We start from the raw sequence: 24,766 nt of genomic DNA on the forward strand, positions 1-24,766 counted from the left end.
TATTCCAAGCATACCTCTCTTCTAGAAAAACCCAACAAAACTTGTCTCAGTTCACAATTTCACACCCAACATGTATCATAATATTATTTATAAAACTTTACGTATGTCAAAATAATGACATTTTATTCACTATTTTGATAATATTTGTGAAATATTTAGTTAAAATAATGAAATAATAAAAAAAATTAAAATTTCTAATATTCAAGTTTAATAATGATAATTATATAAATATTTATTGAACTAGACATTAGTATTTTGATTAAGCTGATATATGTAAAGAGTTTTAGAGTTCAATATATAACATCAGTGAATTAAATAAAGTTTGTAATCAAAAATAGCTTTATTAATGTAATTTGTTTTTAAATTTTTATTCAAATGTGTATAATTACTTCATAATAATACATTAGATAATATGAAGATATTATAGGCTTTTTCCTTGATGGAAGGAACTGTCATAACCGTTATACTAATATAAGGTGCATTACCTCCTTCATGAGAAAATTAGAGATAAGCCCAATAATGGAGCACATTTTTTAAACTAAACCCATACCTCTAATTTTATTTAATCTCCACCCAATATGTACTTTTGATTGACTATATTGCTCTTCTAACATTAGACAAAAATCTTCCATGAATATAGTTGTTCACTATAATTGAAATTCACTATTTCCTTGTTATCATCCATTTGAATTTAAAACATGATGCTAAAATATTGATTTGTTTTGATTTTACCATAATAGATTACACCATTAAATTCGGATGATTATTGACTTGAGTATATATTTCAATGTATGTTGATTTCAATAGTATCCATTTTATATACAAAATCCAGGTTTGGTTTTTAAATCTGAAGAGAATATGTTCGTCTTGCTTGTAAAAAATAGTAGGAGGCAAGCATGCATACAATACTTCTTTATGTAATAACCCTAAATTTTTAAACAATGTTAGTTTGATTTGGAATTCTATAAAATTTCGAATTTTATTAGAATGAACGTAATTGGTTGCGACGTTAGTAAACGAGAAACGGAAACGTTCTCGGAACGTTTAAATTGAAAAACGTTACATTTCCGTAACGTTTATATCGACTTTTATTCCGTCGATTGGTTGCGAAAACTTCCTTCACGAAAGTTGTAGAGCTCGTCGATACGAGTGCGTGGACATGTGACACGTTCAAATCGGACGACGGATGTAAAAGTTATTAACGTCGGAAGTTAGTTTCCGATTTGGAAACGAGTATAAATAGAATGATTTGTGATTAGGGTTTCCACTTTTGGAAACCCTCAGTTTCTCTCCGCCTCCCTCTCACTTTCTCTCTCTCTCACCCGACCCTCTCTTCCTCCCTCCCTGCCGAATCGCTCCCTCCCCGATCACCGCCCTCAGACCTTCGTGGATTGCACCGCCACATTCTACGGCCTTGCGAGCTCCCCCGCGAACGACCCCGAGTCCTCCGCTCCGTACCTCGCCGCCACGAGCTTCAACCAGAACCAAGCTCGGAGCTTACCGCCGCACCTCGCATCGTCACCGACGAAGATAGGGCACGAGGACTAGCTCGCTGTCGCCGCATCTCCTACTCCACCTGCGACCAAGCAAGGTGCGGATCGAGGCACCATCACGCCCTCGGCTCGATTCAACTCCGCCGTGCTCACGAGCCTCTCCGGTGGTCTACACGGCATCGCTGCACCCCCACGAGGTAAGGGTTCGATTGATAGATCGATTGATGTACTTGATTGATGAATCAGAGTTGTTTTGGGGAGAAATCGGAGGGGGAGGAGATTTGGGGTTACTGCCGCCTAGAGGCGGCGCGTGGGAGTGAGTAGGGTAGCGTAGGAGGGATCTGAAGCCGTAGGAAGGTAGAGGAGGAGGAGGGGGAGAGTTTGGAGGCGGCGGTGGCGTGATACGCGCCGTGATTAGCCTCGGCGCGTGGGCCCCACGCGCGGCCCGCCGGAGGTGGCGCGTGTGCCACACGCGCCGCCACGTGCGGCGGTGGAAACAGTTTTGACAGAAGGGCATTTTGGTAATTTACTGTGTACGGTAAATGTAAATGTAATTTTTATTTACTTCGGTAAATGTAATTAAATTTTACCTTCGGTAAATGTAAATATAAATTACTTTCAGTAAATGTAAAAAGTAATTTTTGTAAAAGGGTAATTTAGTAAATTTTATTTACTGAATTTGTATTTACATTTAAATCGTACGTATACGTACAGAAATACGTATTAATATTTATACGTACAGAAATACGTATTAATATTTATACGTACAAAAATACGTATTAATATTTATACGTACAGAAATACGTATTAATATTTATACGTACAGAAATACGTATTTATATTTATACGTACAGAAATACGTATATAATATTTATACGTACAGAAATATGCATATAGTATTTATACGTACAGAACTACGTATATAATATTTACACGTACAGAAATACGTATTAATTGCATATTTGTACAGTATCTGGGAATAGTAACAGTGAATAGTACCACTGAACAGTAACTTCGTAAAACCGAAAATTGCTGAACAGTAACCGATTATTACTGTTTCGGCATTTAAAGGTTACGAAACGATTCTAAATTCTTTTCTTATCTGTTCAAGGTGATCATTAAATCGAGGAAAGGAATATCATCGGGAATTGTGGAATTACGCTCGAGTCGATAAGGTGAGTAAGATCTCACTGAATTACGAATCTACCCTCGTGGTGATTCAACATTTTGCAAGTGTGTTTATTAAATGAATTACAACATGTATATAATTTAGTGGACTACATATATACAGTATAATGGTAATAAGTACATATATATATATATAGTTCGTTAAATTACATACTGTTATTAATTCATTGAAAATAGTCATTTCGGTGACAGAAAAATTGTGCATGTGTATGTGATTTCAATGGTACGATATGATGTGAGATTATCGTACGTAATTTTTCAGGTGTTTATGAAATATGACATGTATAGGATATAGTGGACTATGTATATGTTGTATAAATGGTAAATAAATACGAATATATATAGTTTGCTATATAATATACTGTTATTGTTTTTATTGTGGTGATATCGTGGAAGTTTTAAAACGTACAATATGATGAGTGATTATTGTACATGATTTTATCACGGAGAATGTGAAATATTGTGATTTGTCTTCGGACGTGATGTGTGGTACAATGTGATGTGAGATTATTGTACATGTTTGGCAAGTCGGAACTTAGCCTTGGCCGGGCGAAAGTTACGATACAGTTAGAGCTCTAGTCTGTCAGCCATAGTACTTCATGTGAGGTAACGGGTGGTTATCTACTCATGAGTACTCAGATTGTTTTGGATGTTGGGTAGCGGGTGGTTACCCAATATCACCATAGTACTTCATGTGAGGTAACAGGTGGTTATCTACTCATGAGTACTCAGATTGTTTTGGATGTTGGGTAGCGGGTGGTTACCCAATATCAGAGTAGTACTGCATGCGAGGTAACGGGTGGTTATCTGCTCATGGGTACTCAGATTGTTTTGGATGTTGGGTAGCGGGTGGCTATCCAATATCAGCGGTGTATTACGAGAGGGGTAACAGATGTGTACCAGCGTTCTTGGTACCCGTATTATAAAATGCATTGGGTAACCAGAAGGGTTACTTAATTTCCTCATGAGCGTTTTATTTCATATTTCTTTGGGTCAACCAGATGGGCTGACTATTGACTCATGAGGACATTTATATTTGTTGTTTTGTGATCTTTCGTATATATTGATATGCGAACTGTATTGTGATTTTACTCATACGAGCTATAAGCTTACCGGGTTTGTGTTTACAATCCCGGTGCACCAATTCAATGGTGTAGGGGATAATTCCGCAGGTACTGATTAGCGGAGATTGAGTGACGACTCCGGAGATTCGAAGTCGTTCGTACCCTGTTGTGGTGAGATTTCTGGCGTGGATTTGTGTGAGAACTTGAGTGAATTTATTTGTGAGTGATTTGTGAGGATTATTACATTTCCATTTTATGTATGGATTATAATTTGGGTTGTAATAACTGGTTGTCTGAGTTGTATTGAGAACTCAGAATTGATCCGCTGTTACACTTTAATGATTTCGATTTATTTGAGATTATTTTGTGATTAACGACTTTAGAATTTTGAGTTTTTAGGCTCGAAAATTTGGGGTCGTTACACTTTCTTATGTCTAATTGTCTATGAAGAACAAGAGTTCAGAAAGAAAAGAAAATGGTTGGTGATTAGATTAAGGAATTTGCAGAATACTTTTTGTTATTATGTTTTCATTTAGCTTCTAAACTCACGTGTGTATATATATATATATATATATATATATATATACCTAAGAAATAGGTTGACGAGAGAATATAATCATAATATATAGGTAAATATTTTAAATCAGTTTTTAGTTAGGCAAAATATTTAAATACCTTTAAATTAGAAAGTTCAGATTATTGAAAATAAAATATATTAAAACATTTCAATTAGGAAAACTCCATCATTTTGGCAATTATGACAAATTTAATGAAATTACAATTAAAAATATATACAATGAAGGTATTTAATGTTGACGTTATTTTTAGAAGTTGACTTATATATGTTTAGTAGATTTAAATTGTGGTAATTTGTGTAATTTTTAAAAAAAATAAAAGCTAATAGTTTAGCGTAAAGTGAGAGTGGATTTAATTTAAAATGGGGTAAAAAAATTGGGTGTATAATAAAATACCCCTTACTTCATTGATCCTTGCTAGAGCACCACACCTCAATTTATCAGTTTCATTAACGATATGAGATCCAAGGTGAATATAGGAGAATAACAATGAAATGAGACCGTTATCTAGTTTGCATCTCCATGTTTTTTCATGTTTGATTCAATTTATCTTATATATGTATCAATCCTAAATTTGTCATAGTTGATTTTGTTTATGTGATTATACATCTTATTCAGTTCGATTCTAACAAACATCCCAAAGAGAGATAAATGGATCCATCTAAATGAATCATAATCAAAGTCATAAGCCATACATAATTTAAATATGTCATTCTAGTTCCGGTTAAAAGACTTAATTGAGGGAAATAGTTTGGTGGTAGTTATGTTGGGGTCAAGACCGGGACGAATGCAGGGTATGCACTTGTAGTACATTGTAGTGTGAGGAAGAAAGATTGTCCAGAGTTGTGGGATTCCTTAGAGACCAGATCTCTTGTTAGATTGATGTGCTTATTAAGTTCTTAGCACAATTATCATAGTTTGTCTCAGTTTATCTTTTGCTAATTTACTTAAATAATCATCACGATTTGTCTCAATCAAATGAAAGCTATAATCGTCTATGCTAAAAAACTGAGATTGATATCCAGTTGTTGGTTTTAGAAGGACTAGTTAACAGTAAACTCATGATTTTTAGTTCTTTTATCGTGAGTATCTTTTTAATTTCTATTTGAATATCTTTTCAATTCTCATTTGAGTATCTTTTTGTGTAGCTTTCTGATGCGAGTTTTTTTTAAATTCTAACAGTATTTTCAATGTGGGTGCGTGTTGTTTTCAAACTGAATATCTTTCTATCGTGAGTATCTTTTCAATTCCTATTTGAGTATCTTTTCAATTCTCGTTTGAATATCTTTCTATGTGACTTTCTGATGAAAGTTTCTTTTGAATTTGAGAGTGTTTCCAGTGTGGGTGCGTGTTTCTTTCAAACTGAGTATCTTTCTATCGTGAGTATCTTTTCAATTCTCGTTTGAGTATCTTTCTGTGTGGCTTTTTTATGCGAGTTTCTTTTAAATTTGAGAGTGTTTCCAGTGTGGTCTTTAAGAAGAAAGATAAAATTGGCAACTTATGGATAAATTTTGTTATATTGGGTATATTTAGATATTTGCTAGGTACAATTAGCAATATATAAAAAACAATCGTTGTTCATCATATATTAATATAATTCATATGCATCCAAAAGTGTACAAAATTCCTTGCATATATCCCTTACTAGTATAACCGTAATGTCGGTAATTGTCATCATACATCATTACAAATTACAATAGCCAATATCATACCACACTTAAAAGACCTTTTACATAACAGATAGACCTTTTACATATCAGAACAGTAATCCATTTCCTAAAACCATCAAAACAAAGCCGACAAGAGTCTGGTAATTTGCAGCCTTTGGAGCCTTGCTTGTCACAGCCATATGCTCTTCCACGTTGAAGTCACCTCTTTCAGGGCCATATCCACATCCGGCGTGAATAGTATCTCTAACATCTCTTATAGTGGCCTTATTGTAGAAGATGAAGTTGTTCAAAATGTGATCAACACAGTTGAGTACAAGGTGTGTTTCTGTGAGGCAAGCACCATTGCAGAACTCGTCGGCTTTCTCTTTCGGAACATTCAGCTCACCACTCTCGCTCAACCTATAAGAAGCTTGGCAGCTGCTGTATACCTGAAAATTTGCTCAAATATGGAGTTTACAGTTCACCAAACAAAAATCTCATCAACTGATGACCACCCTGATCCCACTTATGTTATCCCTAATTAACCAAGCTAATCACGCAAGTGTGACAAATCCATCAAGCTAAATTGTAGGCTAGATCTTGTGCTTTTCCAACATGTAAGAATTATGCTCAATGAATGATGAGAGTTTTGATGATCGTATGCTGCTATTCTTAATTGTACGTCAATTCTCACATCCTCAAGCTAATAGGTGTTTATTACTTACATAGTTATCATTGAAACAGAGCAAGGCTTTGGCAACGATTTGAGCCGGATCAAATCCTTGAACACCGCCTGTTTGTGAGTCTGTTTCAGGGCCATCTTCATCTGCAGAACCTGTTAAAACAATACAGAAGTTTCTGTTTTAATATCTTCGAGAAGATTAAGAATGCAGGCCGGGATCGAATAGTTGTTTGTTCAGATACATACCCATTTTGCTGAAAAGAGCGACGTTGATCAAAGCTGCAGCTAAAATTAAGAGTTGTATTTTTGTTAATGCCATGACTGATGGGAAGAGAAAATTACTGCACCTTGGAGCAAAATTTATAGCAGAGAAACCCTTATGCAAACCACACTAATATATAATGGGAGTTGCTAATTTACAATAGTGCTTTTCTTGAACAAGTTAACAATGACTAACTGAGGATAGCAAATTGAGATCATAAATTCTCATCTACATATGAAACGAAGGACTGATAAGTCACCTTGAGCAGTCATAAAAGTGCCTTTGAGGAATTGAGGATGGGAAAAATGTAAGAAGTTGGTGAATATACATGGAAAATGGCCGGTAAAATTGGTTGACGGGTGTGCTGTTGATTATGATGGGAAAATTTTGGGGGAATTAAAGAGAGGGCTAGGAGAGATAGAGAAGTTGGAGTGCAAGTTACCAACTTTCAGTAGCTGAGGACTTTCTCAGTATGTGTTAGAAATCAAACCTAAAATGCTATATACTTGCACTACAAGTTAGGTTGGCGAAAAGTAATATACGGTTTATGGCCTAAGCAATACCATAAACAGAGGGAGGCAATGTTGTACAGTTTTAGTACTTGGCAGTGAATCCTATGGAAATGAGTTTCTCAGAAAATTTAACAATTTGTGGATACCGTTAGATTCGAGGCTGATAATTAGTGGGTAAAGAGATAGAGCAGTTGGAGTTTAGGGTTTGGGAATGTTGTGGATACACACCAAAACAGGGAAGGCAGAAATCGATCATGACGATTGAAACAAGCTTATCAGACTGGAAGATTTTCCGGACTATATACCATGGTGCAGAGAACAAGTAATTGCTTGATTGAAAAACTGTTTTATGAGCCATTTCATGGAAGAAACGAAATCAATCTAGCTTCAAACATAACCAGCATGCATACTCTTCAAACTTGAAATGAGCTAGGTTACCTGACACTGACACTCTGATATTCTTTCATCAGTATTTAACTATTTTTCGCTTTTCTTTCGGCATTAAGTCAGGACTCAGGAGTATATATACATATGTATGCAAGCATGCTATTTATATTTTTGTACAATTACTCAATCAAAGGTGTTTAATGACATTCTTACATCCAGCTTAAATTGCAGACGGCACGTTAATTCCACCTCGGATATTCACATAGCAGAGGGTCTCGATCTACTCTGGTGTATTAGGTGTCATTTTACATCTTAGCGAAAGTTCTATGGCCGTTATGCTAAAACCAAAGTTCTTGTAGGTTGAAAATTGTTAAGTGTTCATCGTATGGTTAATCATGTATGTACGCAATCGAAGTTTATTCGACAACATAACATGTTAAACGAGATAACTTGTATGAATTCTCGTGATACAAGTTAAGCGTGCCATTCTCTTAAACGGTTTGAGCTATGGATTCAGCCGAATTTGCAAACACAAAATTGACTATAATTCATATCAAATTATTAAAAAACTTGTATTTTTAACTATATTTTATTGTAAAAAAATAAATTTTAAATATTAATTTATCTCAAATTTTTATATATAGTCCATAAATAATCGTGATTTTTTTTCTATTCCAACTCATTATGAAATCATAGCTCCGCTGTTGAAACTGACCACAGATTTAACAACAAGAAGAGAAGATTACTCTTATTATTAAGACAAGCTAATTCGCAATTATTCCGAATTCAACTAGCCAGATCTAATGGATATAGAAAAGCCTTTTTCATGAGCATCTCTGCTCTCAACACAGCATGCTTTCAGCTCTTCATCAACACCTGAATCTATGCCCCCTATATAAAAATCAAAAGAAAAGAAAATTCAACAACCATTAAAAAGAGAGATTAGTACTACAAACCACTAGCTTCATTCTAATTTCATGACTAACATTTCAAAAACTTACAAGGCTATCATAACCAGATGTAGTACAAGCCGGTCTCCTTGGAGGAAGCTGCTGGTGTGGCGTTCTCTGCAAATTGTCACATTAACCGGGTTGATGATTTACGCAAATAAAAATTGCATAATTACAACGAAAACTGGAGACCAAACTTCTGTACGTGGTTTTAATTCTCTGTACCTGTAGTTTTGGTTGTAAGGTCTCCACTGACGCTGTTGATTTTGGGCTCACCCCAGCACCTTGCTGTAATTTAACATATATCAGTTGAACTTCACCCACTGTAAAAAAAAAAGTATTTTGTTTTTCCCTATTTTTGGCAGGAATAATCTGTACCTTGCATAGTGCCCAATCTGCTGAATCAAAGTAGGCACGTTCATGATCCTATAAGTACACATAAAGAAGAATTTTAGAAATTAATGTCGTTTGATACATTATTACAAAAATTTCGATTTGAATGTGTTTAAATGTTAACACGCAAATGAGTCCACCTTTGAAATCAGAGGCTTCTTCTTTGGTGCTAGTCCTCCATACTTGTCGGCAGTCGTTGGTGCCTGTAATAGTACCCCAAAAAAAAGCTCAATTGAAACGCATCATAAACCACTTGTTCAAATTAGGAACTTTTGTTCCCACTATGAAGTCAGAAACCTACATAGATTATCGGGTTATTAACACTAATCAAATGTAATCACTCTGAACATACGAAAATGAACATTCAGATCGAATAAAATATCAATCTCAAAACTACGAGGTTTAACTGTTTAAGACATACAAGTGATAAAACCAGTGTTTTTTTTTCGACAAGATCAACGTTGCAAGTTGCAGGTAAGTAGATTCACGGGCATTTTTCCTATTACAACGACGTTTGGCACGTGTTCATGTGTGTGCTTAGATAAAAGCCCCTAGAGTAGTACTCCTCTACTTTACCGTGCAGACATCTTACTGTACCTACTGCCGACATTTTCGAAAATCGAACGACAGCCATTGGTCGTAAGGCCCATTTACCTGTCGTGTCAACTTCCTGGCCGCATATCATTGGTATGAAACACATTAAGTAGGCCGTCCCCCTCTCTCTCTCTCTCTCTCTCTCTCTCTCTCTCTCTCTCTCTCTCTCTCCTCTCTCTCTCTCTCTCAATGATCCTCACCAAAAAATTGCAAATGACTGAAATTATAGTTTTGACTAACAAGGTAATATATTATAGATATTTTGGCTCACATTTAGATCTCTTGACAAACTAAGGGCATATTGTTTGAGGTTCATGGCAGAAATCTAGTATTGACAGTATTTTCAGAATTTTAAATTAGAAAAACTATTCGACCCGTCATGTGACATTTTGGAGTGACAATAATCGTATTATATAATATAATATTGAGTGGAAAAAGAAGATTAAAGAAAAAAATGTGTTAGCATGAAATATATTATTTATTATTATATTTTCTTAAAATGAACATTTAAAATAATTACGAGTTTCTCCGACATTTATGTCTAGAACTTAATATATAACTCAAGAAAACAATAGACTAGCAACGGGTAACCAACTCGGAAATTATGACCAAATGGAGTATTTTTATTAGATTCAGGTAGCTATCATCTATTTAACTAAATATCTTCCAAAAAAACAATGCTCACCCAAATTTGTTTCTTATAAAAGGGTATCAGGAGATTTTCTTGCTACACAATTGAATTAAGAAGAAAAATCTTGGGGTACGGAAAGAAAATGGAGACCAAATATCAGCAAAAATCTTTCACCTGTTGAGTTTAATTAAAATGAAAATGAAAATGAAAATGAAATTGAGACGGGAAATTGTATGTGTAGCATATGTCATGCAGTTATAGGACGGTTAGATATGCCATTAATATAGCAAGCCATTGCGTTTGAACCGAAGGCCATGGAAATAGTCTACCACACTCTACCATGTCTGGTGTTTACGTTTTCCTCCGGTTTTGAATGAATCTAAAGTCTAAACCCAATAAACAAACAAACAAATAACAACAACAAGAAGAAGAATATGTAAGAGTATGATAGAATATACCTCATGCTGTTGAGCAGAGAGATAGTCTTGGCCTCTGTTACAATCTGACATCTTCGCTCTCCTGCAAAAGATCGATCACAATTCACCTCAATCAATCATGGGATTGAAAGAAGCTAACACAGATTGAAACAATGAAAATGAAAAACAGAGAGGGAGAGAGGGGCGGCTAACAAGAACAATGCAGCAAAGACCAGAAATGAGAATGGGAGCAGGAGTGAGAGTACCTCATTACATGTATATATATATATATATATATAAATATATATATAAGGGGATTCACCACAAGTGTATCATAAATCCAGAAAAGGGAAAGAAATCAAGAAAAAAGAAAAGGAGGCTAATAAAGAAAGATAGAAAGGATCTTAGCATTACCTGGTGGAAGAGCAAAGTGAGAGATGCAACAAAGAGGTGAAAGAAAGGATCCAAAGGTAAAAAACAGATGGATGAAGAAGAAGAATTGAGGTTGAGTGAGGGGGTGAATAAGAATGTATCTGTATTTTGGTTTTGGTCATGTGGGAGATATTTACATATGAACGAGATTGATTGAGAAAGAGAGAGGCCAAAGCCTCCCACGGGATAAAGAACTTGGTAAGCAGTAGAGAAAAGTTGGAGCTATATTTCCCTACAAAATAAACCCTATTGTATAGTGTAGTTGAGGATATGAATCATAGGAAGAGGTTAAGGATGGTGAACAATTTCTAATGTAGTGATTAAGCGTAATTTTATTTTTTAAAGAAGAATAATAGTAATAATTAATATATGGACTATTGGGGCTTTGTATTGTTGGCATATCACAGTCGGTTGGTCCATGCCAAACACACACCAGGGAATTATCGTAACTCACCGACAGTCCGTTCTTCTCTTCTATCAGATTCTCTGTTCATTTATTTCATGTTGAACAATTATTGTGTGATTCCAATTATGTTCTACAGATTGAATATGTTCTGCGTGTATTACAAAATTATACAATCTTTTTCTCGGAATGACAAAGATTAATAGATACATATGCATGTACCTTAGTAGTTTGTAATGTCGATCAGAAAACAGTACTGGAGATGCATATTTCCACTATATCAACTTTATTTATTAGTCCACTTAATGTGATAATACACATTCTAAATAAAAAGGTACTTGACAATTTAGGGGCAAAAGGCATATAGACAGGTCGGGAAAATGATTACAAAAAAGGTGCCGACCAATTGGTCGCAAGACAAAGCGCTTATACTGATACAAGATGATTTGTATAGTACGGTAAGTAACTATTTCCAGAACACCATAAATTAGATTACTTAAAACAAGAACATAAACAATTTTCAATCAGTAGTCTAGTCAGTATGATACAATGAAAAACGTATACTGCCCTGAAACTGGAAAAGTATTCTGAATAATTCAATACTTCTTTTATTTCAAACCTTGCTCAACACGATAATCTTGTGTCATCTTTCCTTCACCATAGTGGCAGACTTTTTCACCTTGATATGGGAAAGGGAAGACTACTGCTAAGAACTAATCATTACTATCACATAATTATGAGTGTGGCTATCAAATTCCTTTCTTTTGTTCTGATAGTTCCTAATTATGATCTAATAGCTCCTAAATTTTGGCTTCAATGGAGATGTGATGCTCCAGATCTCCAATCTGAAGCTTATGTTCACCGATGGGAATTCTTCGAATCCCAAACTGGTCTACAACGCTGAGGTGCTTGCAGACATGGACATCAACCTTGACCCGTTCTTGAGACCCGGCTATAATATGGACCTTGTGAAAGCCGACCAATTGCTTGTTCGCGGCCCATTTTCCAGAAGGTGGGCTCGAGAAAACTAGAAGAGTATGAGTTCCATCCCTAGCTCCGGTGTTTTTAACATCAACATGAAGAGCAAGTGAGAGAGGATTGCAATCTGTGTGGCTGACTCTCACAGCGCTGCTTAGCAGGGTGGAGTTTGTGGTGGCACTTAGACTTGCGAGGGGCACCAAAACCGCCGTGGGGACTTGAGCTAGTGAATGGTGAAAGGTGGTGTAGCTTAAGCCGAGACCGAAGGGAAATACCACCGGACCTTTGTAGAACCGGTAAGTCCTACCAGGGTAGCCTCTTCCAGCTCGCATGGCCATGTTTGTCATTGGCACTTTGGATACGTAATCTTGGGGGTACCATGTCATTGGTAGCTTGCCACCTACACAAGCAAAACATTAGTTGCCTGCTTGTTACATTTAGTCTAAAAAAAGTGTCCAATAAATACACGGGTGAGGAAAGACGTTGTACTTGGATTGGTAGTACCAAACAGAACATCAGCAATTGCGGTTCCTCCTGCTTGACCAGGATATCCAACCCAAACTATGGCTCCAATTTTTGGGTCGTTCTTTGCGAAGGACACATCAATTGGGCCGCCCGACATCAAGACCAATACAGTTGGGCCTCTAGACGCTCGAGCCACTCTCGACACGAGCTCTTGTTGGTGTCCTGGCAGGAACAAGTTGGTCCTATCCTGGAATTCTGCTTCGATAGATTGGTCGAGGCCCATGACTAAGACGGTCGCATCTGCCTGACGGGCTGCAGCCTCAGCTGCTCCAAACAGTTGGTTTCCGGTGCAAGCAACATTAGTGCACCCTTGTTGATGGATAGTCTTTGTGTATCTCCCAATTCCTTGCAGGGGAGTTGTGTAGCCACATGCAACACCTACACACAATCAAAACAATATAAGTATGGTATAAAACTGAAAGTCATTACCAATAGGCCATAATTTTTACTAGTCTTACCGGCATAATTTCCTATCATCGTGACGGTTACATCTGAATTAGGCCCAATTACAGCTACGGTACGATGACGCACTGTAGAGAGAGGCAACGCATGCCCATTGTTCTGAAGCAAGACAATTCCTTGTCTAGCAGCTTCTAGTGCCAACTCTTGGTGTGCCGGGGTGCAAACATCTCTTGGGCCTAAATTTCCGTATTGTTGGGCTGAAGGTTCTCCGTCGAACATCCCGAGTCTCATTTGGACCATAAGAGTGTTTGCTAGTGCATAGTTCACATCAATTTCTTGTAGTAGGCCGGCCTTTATGGCACCCTCTGTATGGATTGCAAGGAAAGGCCCACAGTCCAGATCCAAACCCGCTTTAATCGCGTCAGCCGCTGCTTCTTCCGGTGTCCTAGTGTAATGCTGGTCATCATATAAGACTCCCACCGAGTCACAGTCTGAGACTATGTACCTGAATTTGGATCCATAGCCAAAACGTTAGGGAAAATTTTCATAGATACAGAGACTAGCAATAGGAAGATGAAATGAAATGAATCACCCACCCATTGAGTTTCCATTGGCCACGGATTGTGTTCTTCAGGAGATCCGGGTCAGCACAAGTAGGCTTTCCATTGACTTGGTTGTATGAACACATGACACTAGCAACCCTCCCTTCTAATACACAGCCTTGAAAAGGCACGTCATATGTGTCTGCTAAGTCCTGCTTGCTAACCTGCATAAACAAAAAATCTCCGGATGTTATGTTGTGAAAATGTCAATTTACTCGACAAAGTAAGTGAAATCTAAGTCATTTTACCCTGGCATTAAAATGGAAGCGATCGACGCCTTTCCAATTGTCGAGATCATAGGCGGTGTAATGTTTGCAACAGGCAGCAACCTTAAGCCGATTTCCGGCTCCATCACCTTGGAGACCCTTGACATAGCTAGCAGCATACTTAGCAGCCAGGACAGGGTCCTCCCCAGGAGTCTCTTGCCCTCTTCCCCATCGCGGGTCACGGAATATGTTCACATTCGGGCTCCAATATGTCAAACCAGCTTGGCCTCCGTTGTACATCGCTCTTGCTTCATCAGACACCACCTGCGATAGTATAACTTTCAGTCAAAAACAATTCACCGTGGATTAAAGTTTGTTCTCATATCTCCTCATTAACTGAACAACCATAACTTAACTGGCTTTCCTCTTTCTTTTTTGATGAAAGAAATATGGTAGCTTTCTTAAAGCATTTTAGGAATGGGTAATTAGAAAGTGTGGTCCATTATTTTCTAGCTGTGATGATAATGGGCATGTAATGTATATATTATAAAGTATGAATGCCTACCAATTAATAATACGATAAGGTGACGGGACCCCAAGATTTTCCTTAACTAAATTATGCACAAAATCACTTGCAACTTGTTGCACCCACCAATAATCATAGACATTTTGGTCAAGTATGGTCATGAAGAAGGATATTATTATTAGTAACTTTTTTGGCGTATTGTTATGACTTAACGTTCATGTTCACTATGTGCTTTGAAAAGGGAAGCCAAGAACCAACAACCTCAGTAAAGACGTCGTTTATTTTGTTGGTTCATCATGCTTTTGTAGACTAAAACGAATCTAGCTGTAATAATCAATTATCTGTTTTAATGCTCTCCTATCCAAATCATGATAACTAACTACTCGAAAGAAAGAAGATTTTTCATGATTACTCAGTACTCATTAGCAAAATAGCAATTTAGGTAGTTCACGCAATTTCCACTGGTTCTACTCCGGTTCTGGATTATTGATAAAAAAGATCGATGAAAGCCTTAGCCATGCAAAGCGCACCTCTCTTCTATCTTCAGCATTGACAATTGGAGACTTTTAAGCTACCCGATTAAAGTTTAATATAAACAGATATGACATTGTTCACATGTGTGCCACATAGAAATCATACCCTAATAAGTCCAAAATGATGGTACACATGTTAAAGTAATATTTCATTTTCTTCCTTCGGTTTTCCAACTTTAATTATTGAATAGGAAACTATGGGCATGGTAATATGTATCTTTGTTATGGTACGTAAAATATATGATTAAACAGTAACATAACCAGAATGTGAATAATATTCCGGCGAATAACTGTGTGTGTAAATAGCAACTTCTAAAACGTTAGAGGACTCGGAATGAAATTTTTGTATCACCTGTCCTATTTGTTGCCATAGTGATTGATTGAAGGAAGCGGCGGTGGTGATGACTTGAGGGAAGCTAGTGGCGCCGGGAAATGCCCCGCCGAACTTGGTTCCGGGGCCCACATTGGAGACGCCATGAAGCGCCTCCGACCACCACTCGTACCCCTGAATGCCAAGCCTCGGCACAGCTATGGCATTGTTCACCAGCAGCCTAATCTTCTCCTGCAGTGTCAATCGTCCGATGAGGTCCTGAACCCTGACGTGGACCGGCACCTTCGTCCTGCAGAACTTGAAGCCTCTCGTCAACGGGTTCCGGGGGTCGCAAGCAAAGGGTGGACGCGCATGTACCAGATGAAACGTGCATAGCAACAATGCTAATACACTTAGAAGAAGAGCAAGAAGGGAAAGCTTACTATTGTAACCAGAAGCCATGCTTGTTTATCTTTCAGGGTTTTGTGCGGAAATGTGAGAGCTTGGATTGTGTTATATATAGTCGAAGGTTGCGTTTAGAGGATGGTTACAATGCTAGAGAGCGAAAGAGAGAGAGAGAGAAAGAGCTTGAGAGTGGTTGAGCATGATGATTGAGTCTCCACGTAGAGTGATGTTAACTTTGAAGCTAACCAAAACAGAAGAACGAGATCGAGGAGAGTGAGAAAAAAGGAGAGCGATAGAGGTAGTGAAAAGGAAAACAGAAAGATAGAGGAGCAAGTGGTGGATGAGTGTGTCAGTGTAACACGCAGTCGGCACTGGGTGGTCACTTTGGCTAAGAGAGAGCTCCATATAGCTTGTAAAATAAATAAACTATATTGGCCATGCCATAACCATAGTATCAAAATGGCATCAAGGATTAAAAAGGATGTTCATCACGGACTAGAGAATCTATCCCTCTCTTTTTTTTACTTCGTTTAGGTACTTATACAATAAGGGTATGTGTGCTCTACTTGTCTGTGAGTTTAGCAGATGGGGGAAGAAAGCTGGTTTTGGTAACAGAAGAAAAGAAATGAAAAAACTACGTTCAGGGTTATTCGAGATTTCAGTTAGATAAGAGTCTCAGAGCTGAAATGTAAGTCCCGAGATGTTTTTGCCAAATGAAAGGAGATTTAGCTAGCTTACTGCTTACATAAGTTGGTTTGTGAAAGCTTATAGTACGTTTTTGTCGTAAGTATTGGATACAGATCAGTTTAGCTGTAATTAGGTTAATAGGTTATAAATTGATAATGATAGTTTTACAGAAGGAGCAGGTTTCTTTATGCTCGTGACTTTTGGTATAGTACAGAGTACATGATCTCTATAGACGAATGAGAGTCAATCCCGTGAAACGAATTTCTCCAGAGCAATTGTCTTCTTCCGTAGGGTTACTTTGTGCTTGTGAGTTGCATGGCTTCTGGTTTAAGCATATGCTTCTTCTTGGTTAGGAAATGGATTACGTTTCATTATATGTGCATTATCAGTAGTGACTGATGTGCTCGGAGAATGAGTGTATATTTGTTTGACAGTACCAAGTGGTACAGCTGCCTTATATAAGAGGTGCTAAGAAGCTTGTCCTATGTTTGGTGTGGGGAGGGGCTTAAATTAATGGCACAAGCTAGGACCGCTTTTCCTTTTCTACCCCCTTAAGAGGTGTTATCCTGAGTACTCATTTTTGGTTCCCTTAGTTAAGACCTCTCCTCCTCCTTTCTCTTTTGTGATTCACTCTATCTCAACAGAGACTCATCTCATCTCCTCTAATCATCTTCCTCCTCATCAAATCCCCCTTTCTTTTCTCATATGATAAGATGAGGATAGTTTGTGCAAAATTTCTCCCTACTTTATTCAGGAAACGAAAGTTGCTTGGGGAAGAGGGGACTGGCCTAATCTAATTACATGGTGGAGACATAGTATTGAGTGCACTATAAGATTACCAATTCTTCTAAGATGATATAGAGCGGTTGTCTTATGTGAAAATTGGCAATATTTTTCTTGCGGCCATTAATGAAAATTTCATTGTTTATATATTCTTTGCGGTACCGAAAGTTGGGAAGAGCTAGCTTTTTTTGTTCCCAACCATTCTAAGTATTGCATATGTATATTTGTAATACTTGCACATATATACTGTATCTCTCAAGACATGAGAATATTGGATATACATCCAAACAAATGATGGGGCCTAGCTTGGACATACTCCATGGTATAGGACTTAATTGGCATATCACATGCATACTAGAATCATTTAATAAATAATTGCGATCTAATTGTTCTCTTTGATCTCTAATTTGTTCTTGTTTAGCACCAACTGGATAACATTTTAGGATAATGTTGAATATGACAGATGTAAGCTATATGGTATATGCAATAAAGAAAGCCAAGGAAGAAGCAAACAATCGGCTCTGCTGGTTGGGTATATGCACCATTCTATTGCATCATAATGTATTCGCCATTAATAAGACAAATTCCCACCTCATTCTGAAGGAAGAAGAAGAAGAAGAAGAATTGATTTTGATCAAATGAAGAAGAACAAGAATTATAAAGGGAACAATTAAACAGCATCTTGTACACATGTGAGTACTTCATAATTTACAGATAAACCGAGTGTACGTATATAATCTGAGGGGCCTTATTATTTCAACAGAACCCACCGGTAGTTATGATCTTTGATGTGGCCATGCCTCAAGTTGGGAAGAGCTAGCTTTTTTAGTTTTACACAATTCACGTACTAGTTTATACGCAAGAACTTCTTTTCGATCTGCTTAAGAATATGAAACTGAGTTCATCTATCAACTGTTTCAATCGGGATAAGATCAATTGATCGATCGACTGAAGTTACAGAATTCTAAACCAACTTGTTATGCTTGTTTTCTTTATTGTTCTACTTGTTCTCAAGGACAACGTATTCTTCAGTTGGATTAAAGAGAAAGATCTCCAACATTATTTCGACAGGAAACAAAGGAAAAAAAATCTGCAAGGTTTGGCTATTCGATTATAACATATTATTGTCATTGTCAATCAACCTCAGGCTGTCTTATAATGAATTTGCAGCTGCAACACTCGTTTCTTCTCTATCTTATTCGATGGATTGTATGATTGATTGGTTGGCCTCTTTGTCATTTTGAGCAGACAGATTATGATACAATTAATCAGAACCTGAGAAAAAAAAGATCAACAACTGTTGATGTGGCCAAAACATGGCCTAAACAACTCCTAACTGGATCATGATCATGATATGGTCCACGCAACCCTACCTCCAGGGCCTTCCTCAGCTTTAGATTATTGACTCTCTAAGCAAGAAACGAGTGACCTGTTTCAAGATGTCAGTGAAATTCGAACTCATGACTTTCTCCGTGTTTACTGTTTAGTGTTTAGCTCACCGATAGAGACCCTCTTTATGAATAAAATATCAAAGAAAGAAGAAAAACCAGTCACCAGTCATCTATGCATGGATGAGGCGATCCTTTCTGGATGGATGAGGAGAAGTGATTCTGATGGATCTTAGAACATGCATGCAGTATCAGCATGGGGCTGGAAATTGAATTGTGATTGACCTTAACAGTCTTATCCTTAATAACCAATCAATCAGCTAGTGTAGAAGAGATAGCTTTGCCAGGTAGCTAGCTAGCCATCTTTGCTTATCCTCTTAGTAGTTGCCCGCAAGTTTGGAGTTCTTTGTATTGGTTGACTTATATATCAATTCTGTTAGAAATTAAAGGCATTAATATCTGCACAAGTGTACTGTTAAAAACTGTTATGTCTGCGCCGCAGACTCATCATCCCCAGCAGCCTCTTATCTTTGCTACAGTTGAACTTGAACGTAAAGTGAGTCCATTCATCAACCCTAAAACTGTTGGGAATGTCAATTTGAATCGTCTCCTTTTAATTAGGCATCGTTTGCACCTGAGCTTTGATATGCGGTACTGTAATAATCCCATTCATCAACCCTAAAACTGTTGGGAATGTGAAATTGAATCGTCTCCTTTTAATTAGGCATCGTTTGCACCTGAGCTTTGATATGCGGTACTGTAATAATCTGTGCAGGCACAAGATGGAGCAACAGAGTTAGTTATTGACATCATAGTCTTTCCCTGCAAGCCACCACAAGCTATTTCTATTTCCGTCCCCCTTGAATCGTTTTCACTTTTCCCACTGAATACATATAGTCAAGATTCAAGAATAAGGAACTCGTTCGACACAAAGGAATGAGGAATTGCTAACTTAATTTACATACTGCAGTGAACATGATAACATTGGGCTTCGTTGCACACTACCATCTATCTGAATAGTTGCAGAACTATTCAATATAATCTGCATGCATTTCAAGTCTCATGATCCATCATGAAGATACTCATTTCATGTAATCCAAGTGACCCAATATTGACATTGAATTGAGACGACTAATGTATGCTGCAGGATCTTATTTGCTTTTCTACAAATGACAAACATAAACATAATACAGTTTATAACTTGCTCAACTTCATGACAGGTTCCAACTCTTTGGCCTTTGCCCTCAGCAAATGCTTTTGTATCTTCCCAGTAGCTGTCTTTGGTAATGGTCCAAACACCACAGATCTGGGAACCCAATAAGCCGGCATCTTTTCCCGACAGAACTTCATTATATCTTCTGCCACACGCTGTTCATCGGACTTATTCACGCCCGTCTTCAATGTCACGAAAGCACAAGGAGACTCTCCCCACTTCTCATCTGGCCTTGCAACCACTGATACCTCCAATATGGCTGGGTGCTGATAAAGAGTATTCTCTACCTCCACACTACTGATATTCTCACCTCCAGATATGATAATGTCCTTTGATCTGTCTTTAATTTCTATGTAAGAATCTGGATGTTTCACGGCAAGATCACCAGAATGAAACCATCCATTAGCAAAAGTTTCCTCATTTGCTTTCGGATTTTTTAAGTAGCCCTTCATAACAAGATTTCCCCGCATCATTATCTCTCCTACGGTTTTTCCATCTGCAGGAACCGGTTCCATAGTGCGAGGGTTCAGAACATCGGCTCTCTCCATACCAATGTAACGAACACCTTGACGTGCATTTATTCGGGCTTGGTTTTCAGGGGGCAGGGAGTCCCACTCAGGCTTCCATGCACATACTGTGGAGGGGCCATACGTTTCGGACAGACCATAAGTGTGGGTGACTTTAAACCCCCTTTGGGACATTGCAAACAGAACAGAAGGTGGAGGCGCAGCACCAGCTGTCATTACTTGCACAATATGAGGGAGAGGAAGAATAGTCTCTTCTTGTGGAGCATTGACAATGGTGTTGAGCACCACAGGCGCAGCACAAAAGTGAGTCACGGCATACTTGTGAATCGCTGAATAAACTGCCTTGGCTGAAACCTACAGAAAATGGCAAAAGGTAAGTTTGTGGCAACATCTAAGGCATATAAACCCAGCTTTGCTGCAGATATATACCAGAGCATATAAAATAAAAGATGAAGCTCAGTTCTCAAGCTTAAGATGTGTGCAACCAAGCACATCTAACACTGAACAGTAAAGATTAATGCCACATGTAGTAGCTTTGACATTACTTTAACTAAATATCATTTTGACAATGCCAAAGCTCCACTAGCTACAAGCACGAAAGAGTGTCTATATATAGGTGTTTAGTAATTAATAAAGGGTTCCTACCACATAGAACAATAGGGCTGCCGCTGCAACAAGTTTCATTCATTCTGTCAATAAGGAATGTACGATCATATGCATACAATAATGAGCCCTTAATATTTTAAATATGCATTAGTGACTCCATAAATTATAAGCTCAAAAACTATATCACTTATGATGGAAGATCAGTAACACATCTTTATACAGAACTTAACATAGATAATTTGCAATTACCAAACATCAGTAGTTTACCTGTCTAAGGCATATGTTTGTCCCACAAAGAGCTGCAAGTACCCAAGTGTAACACCAACCATTGCAATGGAACATGGGTAAAGTCCACAGATATACAGCTCCTTCATTCATCCCCCAGACAAGACCACCACTTAACGACATCAAATAAGCCCCGCGGTGGTGCAAAACCACCCCCTTAGGGCTCGCTGTTGTTCCAGATGTATAACCCAAAGCAATACTTTGCCACTCATCCTTTGGTGGTTGCCAAGCATACTCAGGGTCACCAGTTTCCAAGAATTTCTCATATTCAATGGCACCTCTTCCCAGAGCATATTTGAGTCCCTTAGGATCCAAGCTTTCATCACCCATGACAACTAAGAGTGGGGGCTTGTATTGGCCTTTGCTTTTCTCTGCCCAAATCTTCAAAGCCTCCTCAACTAAGGGGAAAAATTCTTGATCCGCCATGACAACTACAGATGATGAATGACCAAGCAAGAAAGCAATTGTTGATGCATTTAGACGGACATTGACAGTGTTTAACACAGCTCCTGCCATGGGAACTCCAAAATGAGCTTCATATAGGGCTGGAACATTTGGTGCAATTATTGATACCTGTTTTCAAAGTCAAAGAAGTCACTTATCAGGGAACAAGCTCGTCATGACAATATCAGAGAGTTAGATGCAAGACTAGAAGGATATTGGATATGCGATAGCCCAATAAACATTTTAATTGATATGCAGTTGGAACTGTAAAACTAGGTGCAAATTATGGTTTAAGAGGTTACTACAGACTTCCAAGCAACAATAATCCAACAATTTCAGGACAAAGGGAAACAAAAAAGATACAGTCTTTTCCAAGTCAGCGCACGCAATATAAATCCATAAGCATAAATGATTTGTTGAGAGCTTATAGACATTTATGTGAGAACTTCAAGAAGTTATCATAACTTCAGAAGTAGCTAACATAGAAATGGCTGCTTCTCAAGGGACTCAGATACCTATATATAGGTCATGAGAATATAGAAAATGTCACTTAATTACACCAGAAGAAAACGACATTGAAAGCAATGTAGTTCATACCATGTTTCTTGGAAATCATCTAGAATAAAAATTGTTGATTCTTAAGGATCAAATTGAAGTTTAATACTGACTTTATCCGTTTATTATACCTAAATTGGTTGAACAAGAATGGATGGGAGTTGTTTCCTTCGTTGTTTATGGTATGGAAAAAATACAAACAATTTCTAGGAAATTATACACTCTAGTTACTCTAATATAAAACAATCATAATGAATTGCAACAGTGTCAGAACCCAGATGTCTCTGTTAATTTCTTATCATCATTAGCATTTAGGTTGTAAAATCCAGAACAAGGTTAAATTAACCAATCTTCTAAATACATGAGAAAATTCATCCACGGTATGCAAATAAAAGCAAGTCACATACCCCTAACTAGTATACGCAAAATGCAATCTACCCCTACTAAAAGATTTAGCTTTTGAATGCCTATGATTATGATATAGAATCCAAAAACAAAGGAGCTTCATTCTATCAAGAACAGCACATAACTGCATCTGACTACAAAGTGAAGAACATGCATTAGTTCGGTGCCAACATCAAAACGAGACAACCAAAGTGCAAGCAACTGACTGAAGCCAAAACATTACTGTTTTTGATAAAAAAGACAAACAGACTTGAATGCTCCAGGAAATACATAACTCATGGACATAATTCCTATTGTGGGATTTGTGGCATATATCTATTAAGCGCTAGTCCCATGCTGGTTAGGCTAAGTGACTCAATCTAAAAACATTTAGATTCTAGACGGCGATTATATTCAACAAACTCCCACCAAATACAGATAAAAATCCAAACATAAAAACCTTCATTTTTACCATTTTCTCTTTTGGATTCTAAATTTTAGTTTTAAGCATAAATTAAACCAACTATTCATTTCATTTTACAATCTAAAATCCCCACAGTAAAATAAAACTAACCAGAACTCCGGGAGTAAATTCTAACTCCAATCCAGAACACAAAACAGAAAAGTTAAAAACTTTAAACACAGATGTAAACTTGATAAGGCCGATCATATAGGACTCATGATCGGCAGTTCTGTTCTTTATCTTTTTCTTTTTTACCACTTTCTCGAAGAGTCGAAGAAAATCACAATTAAATGAAAGAAACTGAGTTGGGGGTGTGGGGGCTTTACCGTGCAACCCAAGCCGACGGAGTGGTTTTTGAGAGCGGAGGCCATACGGCGGCAGCGTTGGTAAGTCTGGAGCCACGTGTAGTGAAGAGATCCATGTATCACAGATTTCCTGGTGGGGTGTACCACAGCTGCTCTCTCCAGAAACCACAGCGGCGTTAATGCCGTGTAGTTGGCCTCGTTCTTCGGCAGATCATCTATGTCTCGCTCCGCCACCATTTCTGCTCTCTCTCTTTCTCTCTCTAGAATCTCTCTCTGGATTTTTCTTAGGAAGTGACGAAGGAGCTGACAAACATGAGCAGAGTTAGAAGTAGTTCCTGTTTATATTCTAGTTCGACTTCGTCTCTGAGTTGCGAGTCATTTTGGCACGTGTGGGTTTTACAACGTAATCATTTATTTATTTGAGGAAATTATTTTATATTTTCCCATTTAGAAATTTCCATGTAAGGATATACTTCCATATTGTTATTTGTTATTTCATTCACACCAAGAACTAAAGATAAAGAAGTACTACTACTGCCCCAGATTTTTGGATAGACTGAAACCCAGATGACCTTTCGTTCTGCGCGCTGTGACTCCTATGAGCATTATCCCTTTTCTTTTTTGGTTGGTCTATACTATTTGAGGATTCCTGTATGAAACCCAGAAACTCATTGTCACAATTTGATAATAAATTACAGATTATGTTTGTAGTTTTATTACTTTTATACGGATTTAATTGGTGCCATCTATGAAGACATCATATTCCATAGATATGTATTAACAACATCAGGAAGCCTCAGTTGAACACATGAATGCATTGGCACTTGAAGAGTAGAAAGTTTGGATTATATATGTACGTATTCGAAGAGACATGCGTCAAGTGCACTCATATGCGAGGATGATCATAGAAAATTAAAAATGGAAGGACATTCTAATCGAAAGGCCATGTTATATATCAAAGGGGGTCAATGGCAGGTCCGATTAGTTTATTATTACAAAGTTACAAAC

The 24,766-nt window shown here is 37.6% G+C and overlaps 4 protein-coding genes across 5 annotated transcripts; all 4 read right to left on the minus strand.

Annotated features, from left to right (window-relative positions):
• Window positions 1-5,921: 5,921 nt before the first annotated feature.
• Window positions 5,922-7,015, minus strand: LOC126791783 (uncharacterized). Its single transcript, XM_050518263.1, has 3 exons — window positions 6,898-7,015; window positions 6,695-6,804; window positions 5,922-6,418 (listed from the first exon to the last, which is right to left on the minus strand). The coding sequence occupies exons 1-3, from the start codon at window positions 6,968-6,970 to the stop codon at window positions 6,077-6,079; spliced, it is 525 nt and encodes a 174-aa protein (XP_050374220.1). The 5' UTR covers window positions 6,971-7,015; the 3' UTR covers window positions 5,922-6,076.
• A 1,518-nt stretch (window positions 7,016-8,533) lies between these two features.
• On the minus strand, window positions 8,534-11,425 carry LOC126791564 (uncharacterized). Of its 2 annotated transcripts, none has more exons than XM_050518031.1 (7): window positions 11,211-11,425; window positions 10,839-10,899; window positions 9,296-9,358; window positions 9,141-9,188; window positions 8,988-9,050; window positions 8,814-8,879; window positions 8,534-8,703 (listed from the first exon to the last, which is right to left on the minus strand). In XM_050518031.1, the coding sequence occupies exons 1-7, from the start codon at window positions 11,348-11,350 to the stop codon at window positions 8,695-8,697; spliced, it is 450 nt and encodes a 149-aa protein (XP_050373988.1). In that variant the 5' UTR covers window positions 11,351-11,425; the 3' UTR covers window positions 8,534-8,694. The 2 variants fall into 2 exon arrangements, with proteins under 2 accessions (XP_050373988.1, XP_050373989.1); XM_050518032.1 differs by lacking the exon at window positions 11,211-11,425 and adding an exon at window positions 11,010-11,039.
• Window positions 11,426-12,216: 791 nt separating this feature from the next.
• LOC126790085 (putative beta-D-xylosidase) lies at window positions 12,217-16,458 on the minus strand. The gene is made up of 6 exons (XM_050516218.1): window positions 15,756-16,458; window positions 14,387-14,668; window positions 14,133-14,302; window positions 13,593-14,041; window positions 13,099-13,512; window positions 12,217-13,009 (listed from the first exon to the last, which is right to left on the minus strand). The coding sequence occupies exons 1-6, from the start codon at window positions 16,173-16,175 to the stop codon at window positions 12,432-12,434; spliced, it is 2,313 nt and encodes a 770-aa protein (XP_050372175.1). The 5' UTR covers window positions 16,176-16,458; the 3' UTR covers window positions 12,217-12,431.
• A 3,588-nt stretch (window positions 16,459-20,046) lies between these two features.
• On the minus strand, window positions 20,047-24,054 carry LOC126790295 (acetate--CoA ligase CCL3). The gene is made up of 3 exons (XM_050516484.1): window positions 23,780-24,054; window positions 21,590-22,180; window positions 20,047-21,070 (listed from the first exon to the last, which is right to left on the minus strand). The coding sequence occupies exons 1-3, from the start codon at window positions 23,993-23,995 to the stop codon at window positions 20,171-20,173; spliced, it is 1,707 nt and encodes a 568-aa protein (XP_050372441.1). The 5' UTR covers window positions 23,996-24,054; the 3' UTR covers window positions 20,047-20,170.
• Window positions 24,055-24,766: the final 712 nt, after the last annotated feature.

The sequence above is a fragment of the Argentina anserina genome, chromosome 4 (assembly GCF_933775445.1).
Source record: "Argentina anserina chromosome 4, drPotAnse1.1, whole genome shotgun sequence".
Classification (NCBI taxonomy): Eukaryota; Viridiplantae; Streptophyta; class Magnoliopsida; order Rosales; family Rosaceae; genus Argentina; species Argentina anserina.

Bases quoted from the DNA above. Each gene is read 5' to 3' on its own strand.
- LOC126791783 (XM_050518263.1), bottom strand. From the start codon at position 6,970: ATGGCATTAACAAAAATACAACTCTTAATTTTAGCTGCAGCTTTGATC. The intron at 6,805-6,897 runs GTATGTATCTGA...TTGTTTTAACAG, and splicing joins CGCTCTTTTCAGCAAAATGG to GTTCTGCAGATGAAGATGGC. The intron at 6,419-6,694 runs GTAAGTAATAAA...GCAAATTTTCAG, and splicing joins TCTGTTTCAATGATAACTAT to GTATACAGCAGCTGCCAAGC.
- LOC126791564 (XM_050518031.1), bottom strand. From the start codon at position 11,350: ATGACCAAAACCAAAATACAGATACATTCTTATTCACCCCCTCACTCA. The intron at 10,900-11,210 runs GTAATGCTAAGA...GATCTTTTGCAG, and splicing joins TCACTTTGCTCTTCCACCAG to GAGAGCGAAGATGTCAGATT. The intron at 9,189-9,295 runs GTGGACTCATTT...GTGTACTTATAG, and splicing joins AGAAGCCTCTGATTTCAAAG to GATCATGAACGTGCCTACTT.
- LOC126790085 (XM_050516218.1), bottom strand. From the start codon at position 16,175: ATGGCTTCTGGTTACAATAGTAAGCTTTCCCTTCTTGCTCTTCTTCTA. The intron at 14,669-15,755 runs GTGATACAAAAA...ATACTATCGCAG, and splicing joins TATGGCAACAAATAGGACAG to GTGGTGTCTGATGAAGCAAG. The intron at 14,042-14,132 runs GTGGGTGATTCA...ATCCAAATTCAG, and splicing joins GGCCAATGGAAACTCAATGG to GTACATAGTCTCAGACTGTG.
- LOC126790295 (XM_050516484.1), bottom strand. From the start codon at position 23,995: ATGGTGGCGGAGCGAGACATAGATGATCTGCCGAAGAACGAGGCCAAC. The intron at 22,181-23,779 runs GTAAAGCCCCCA...CTTTGAAAACAG, and splicing joins CCGTCGGCTTGGGTTGCACG to GTATCAATAATTGCACCAAA. The intron at 21,071-21,589 runs GTAAACTACTGA...CATTTTCTGTAG, and splicing joins CAAACATATGCCTTAGACAG to GTTTCAGCCAAGGCAGTTTA.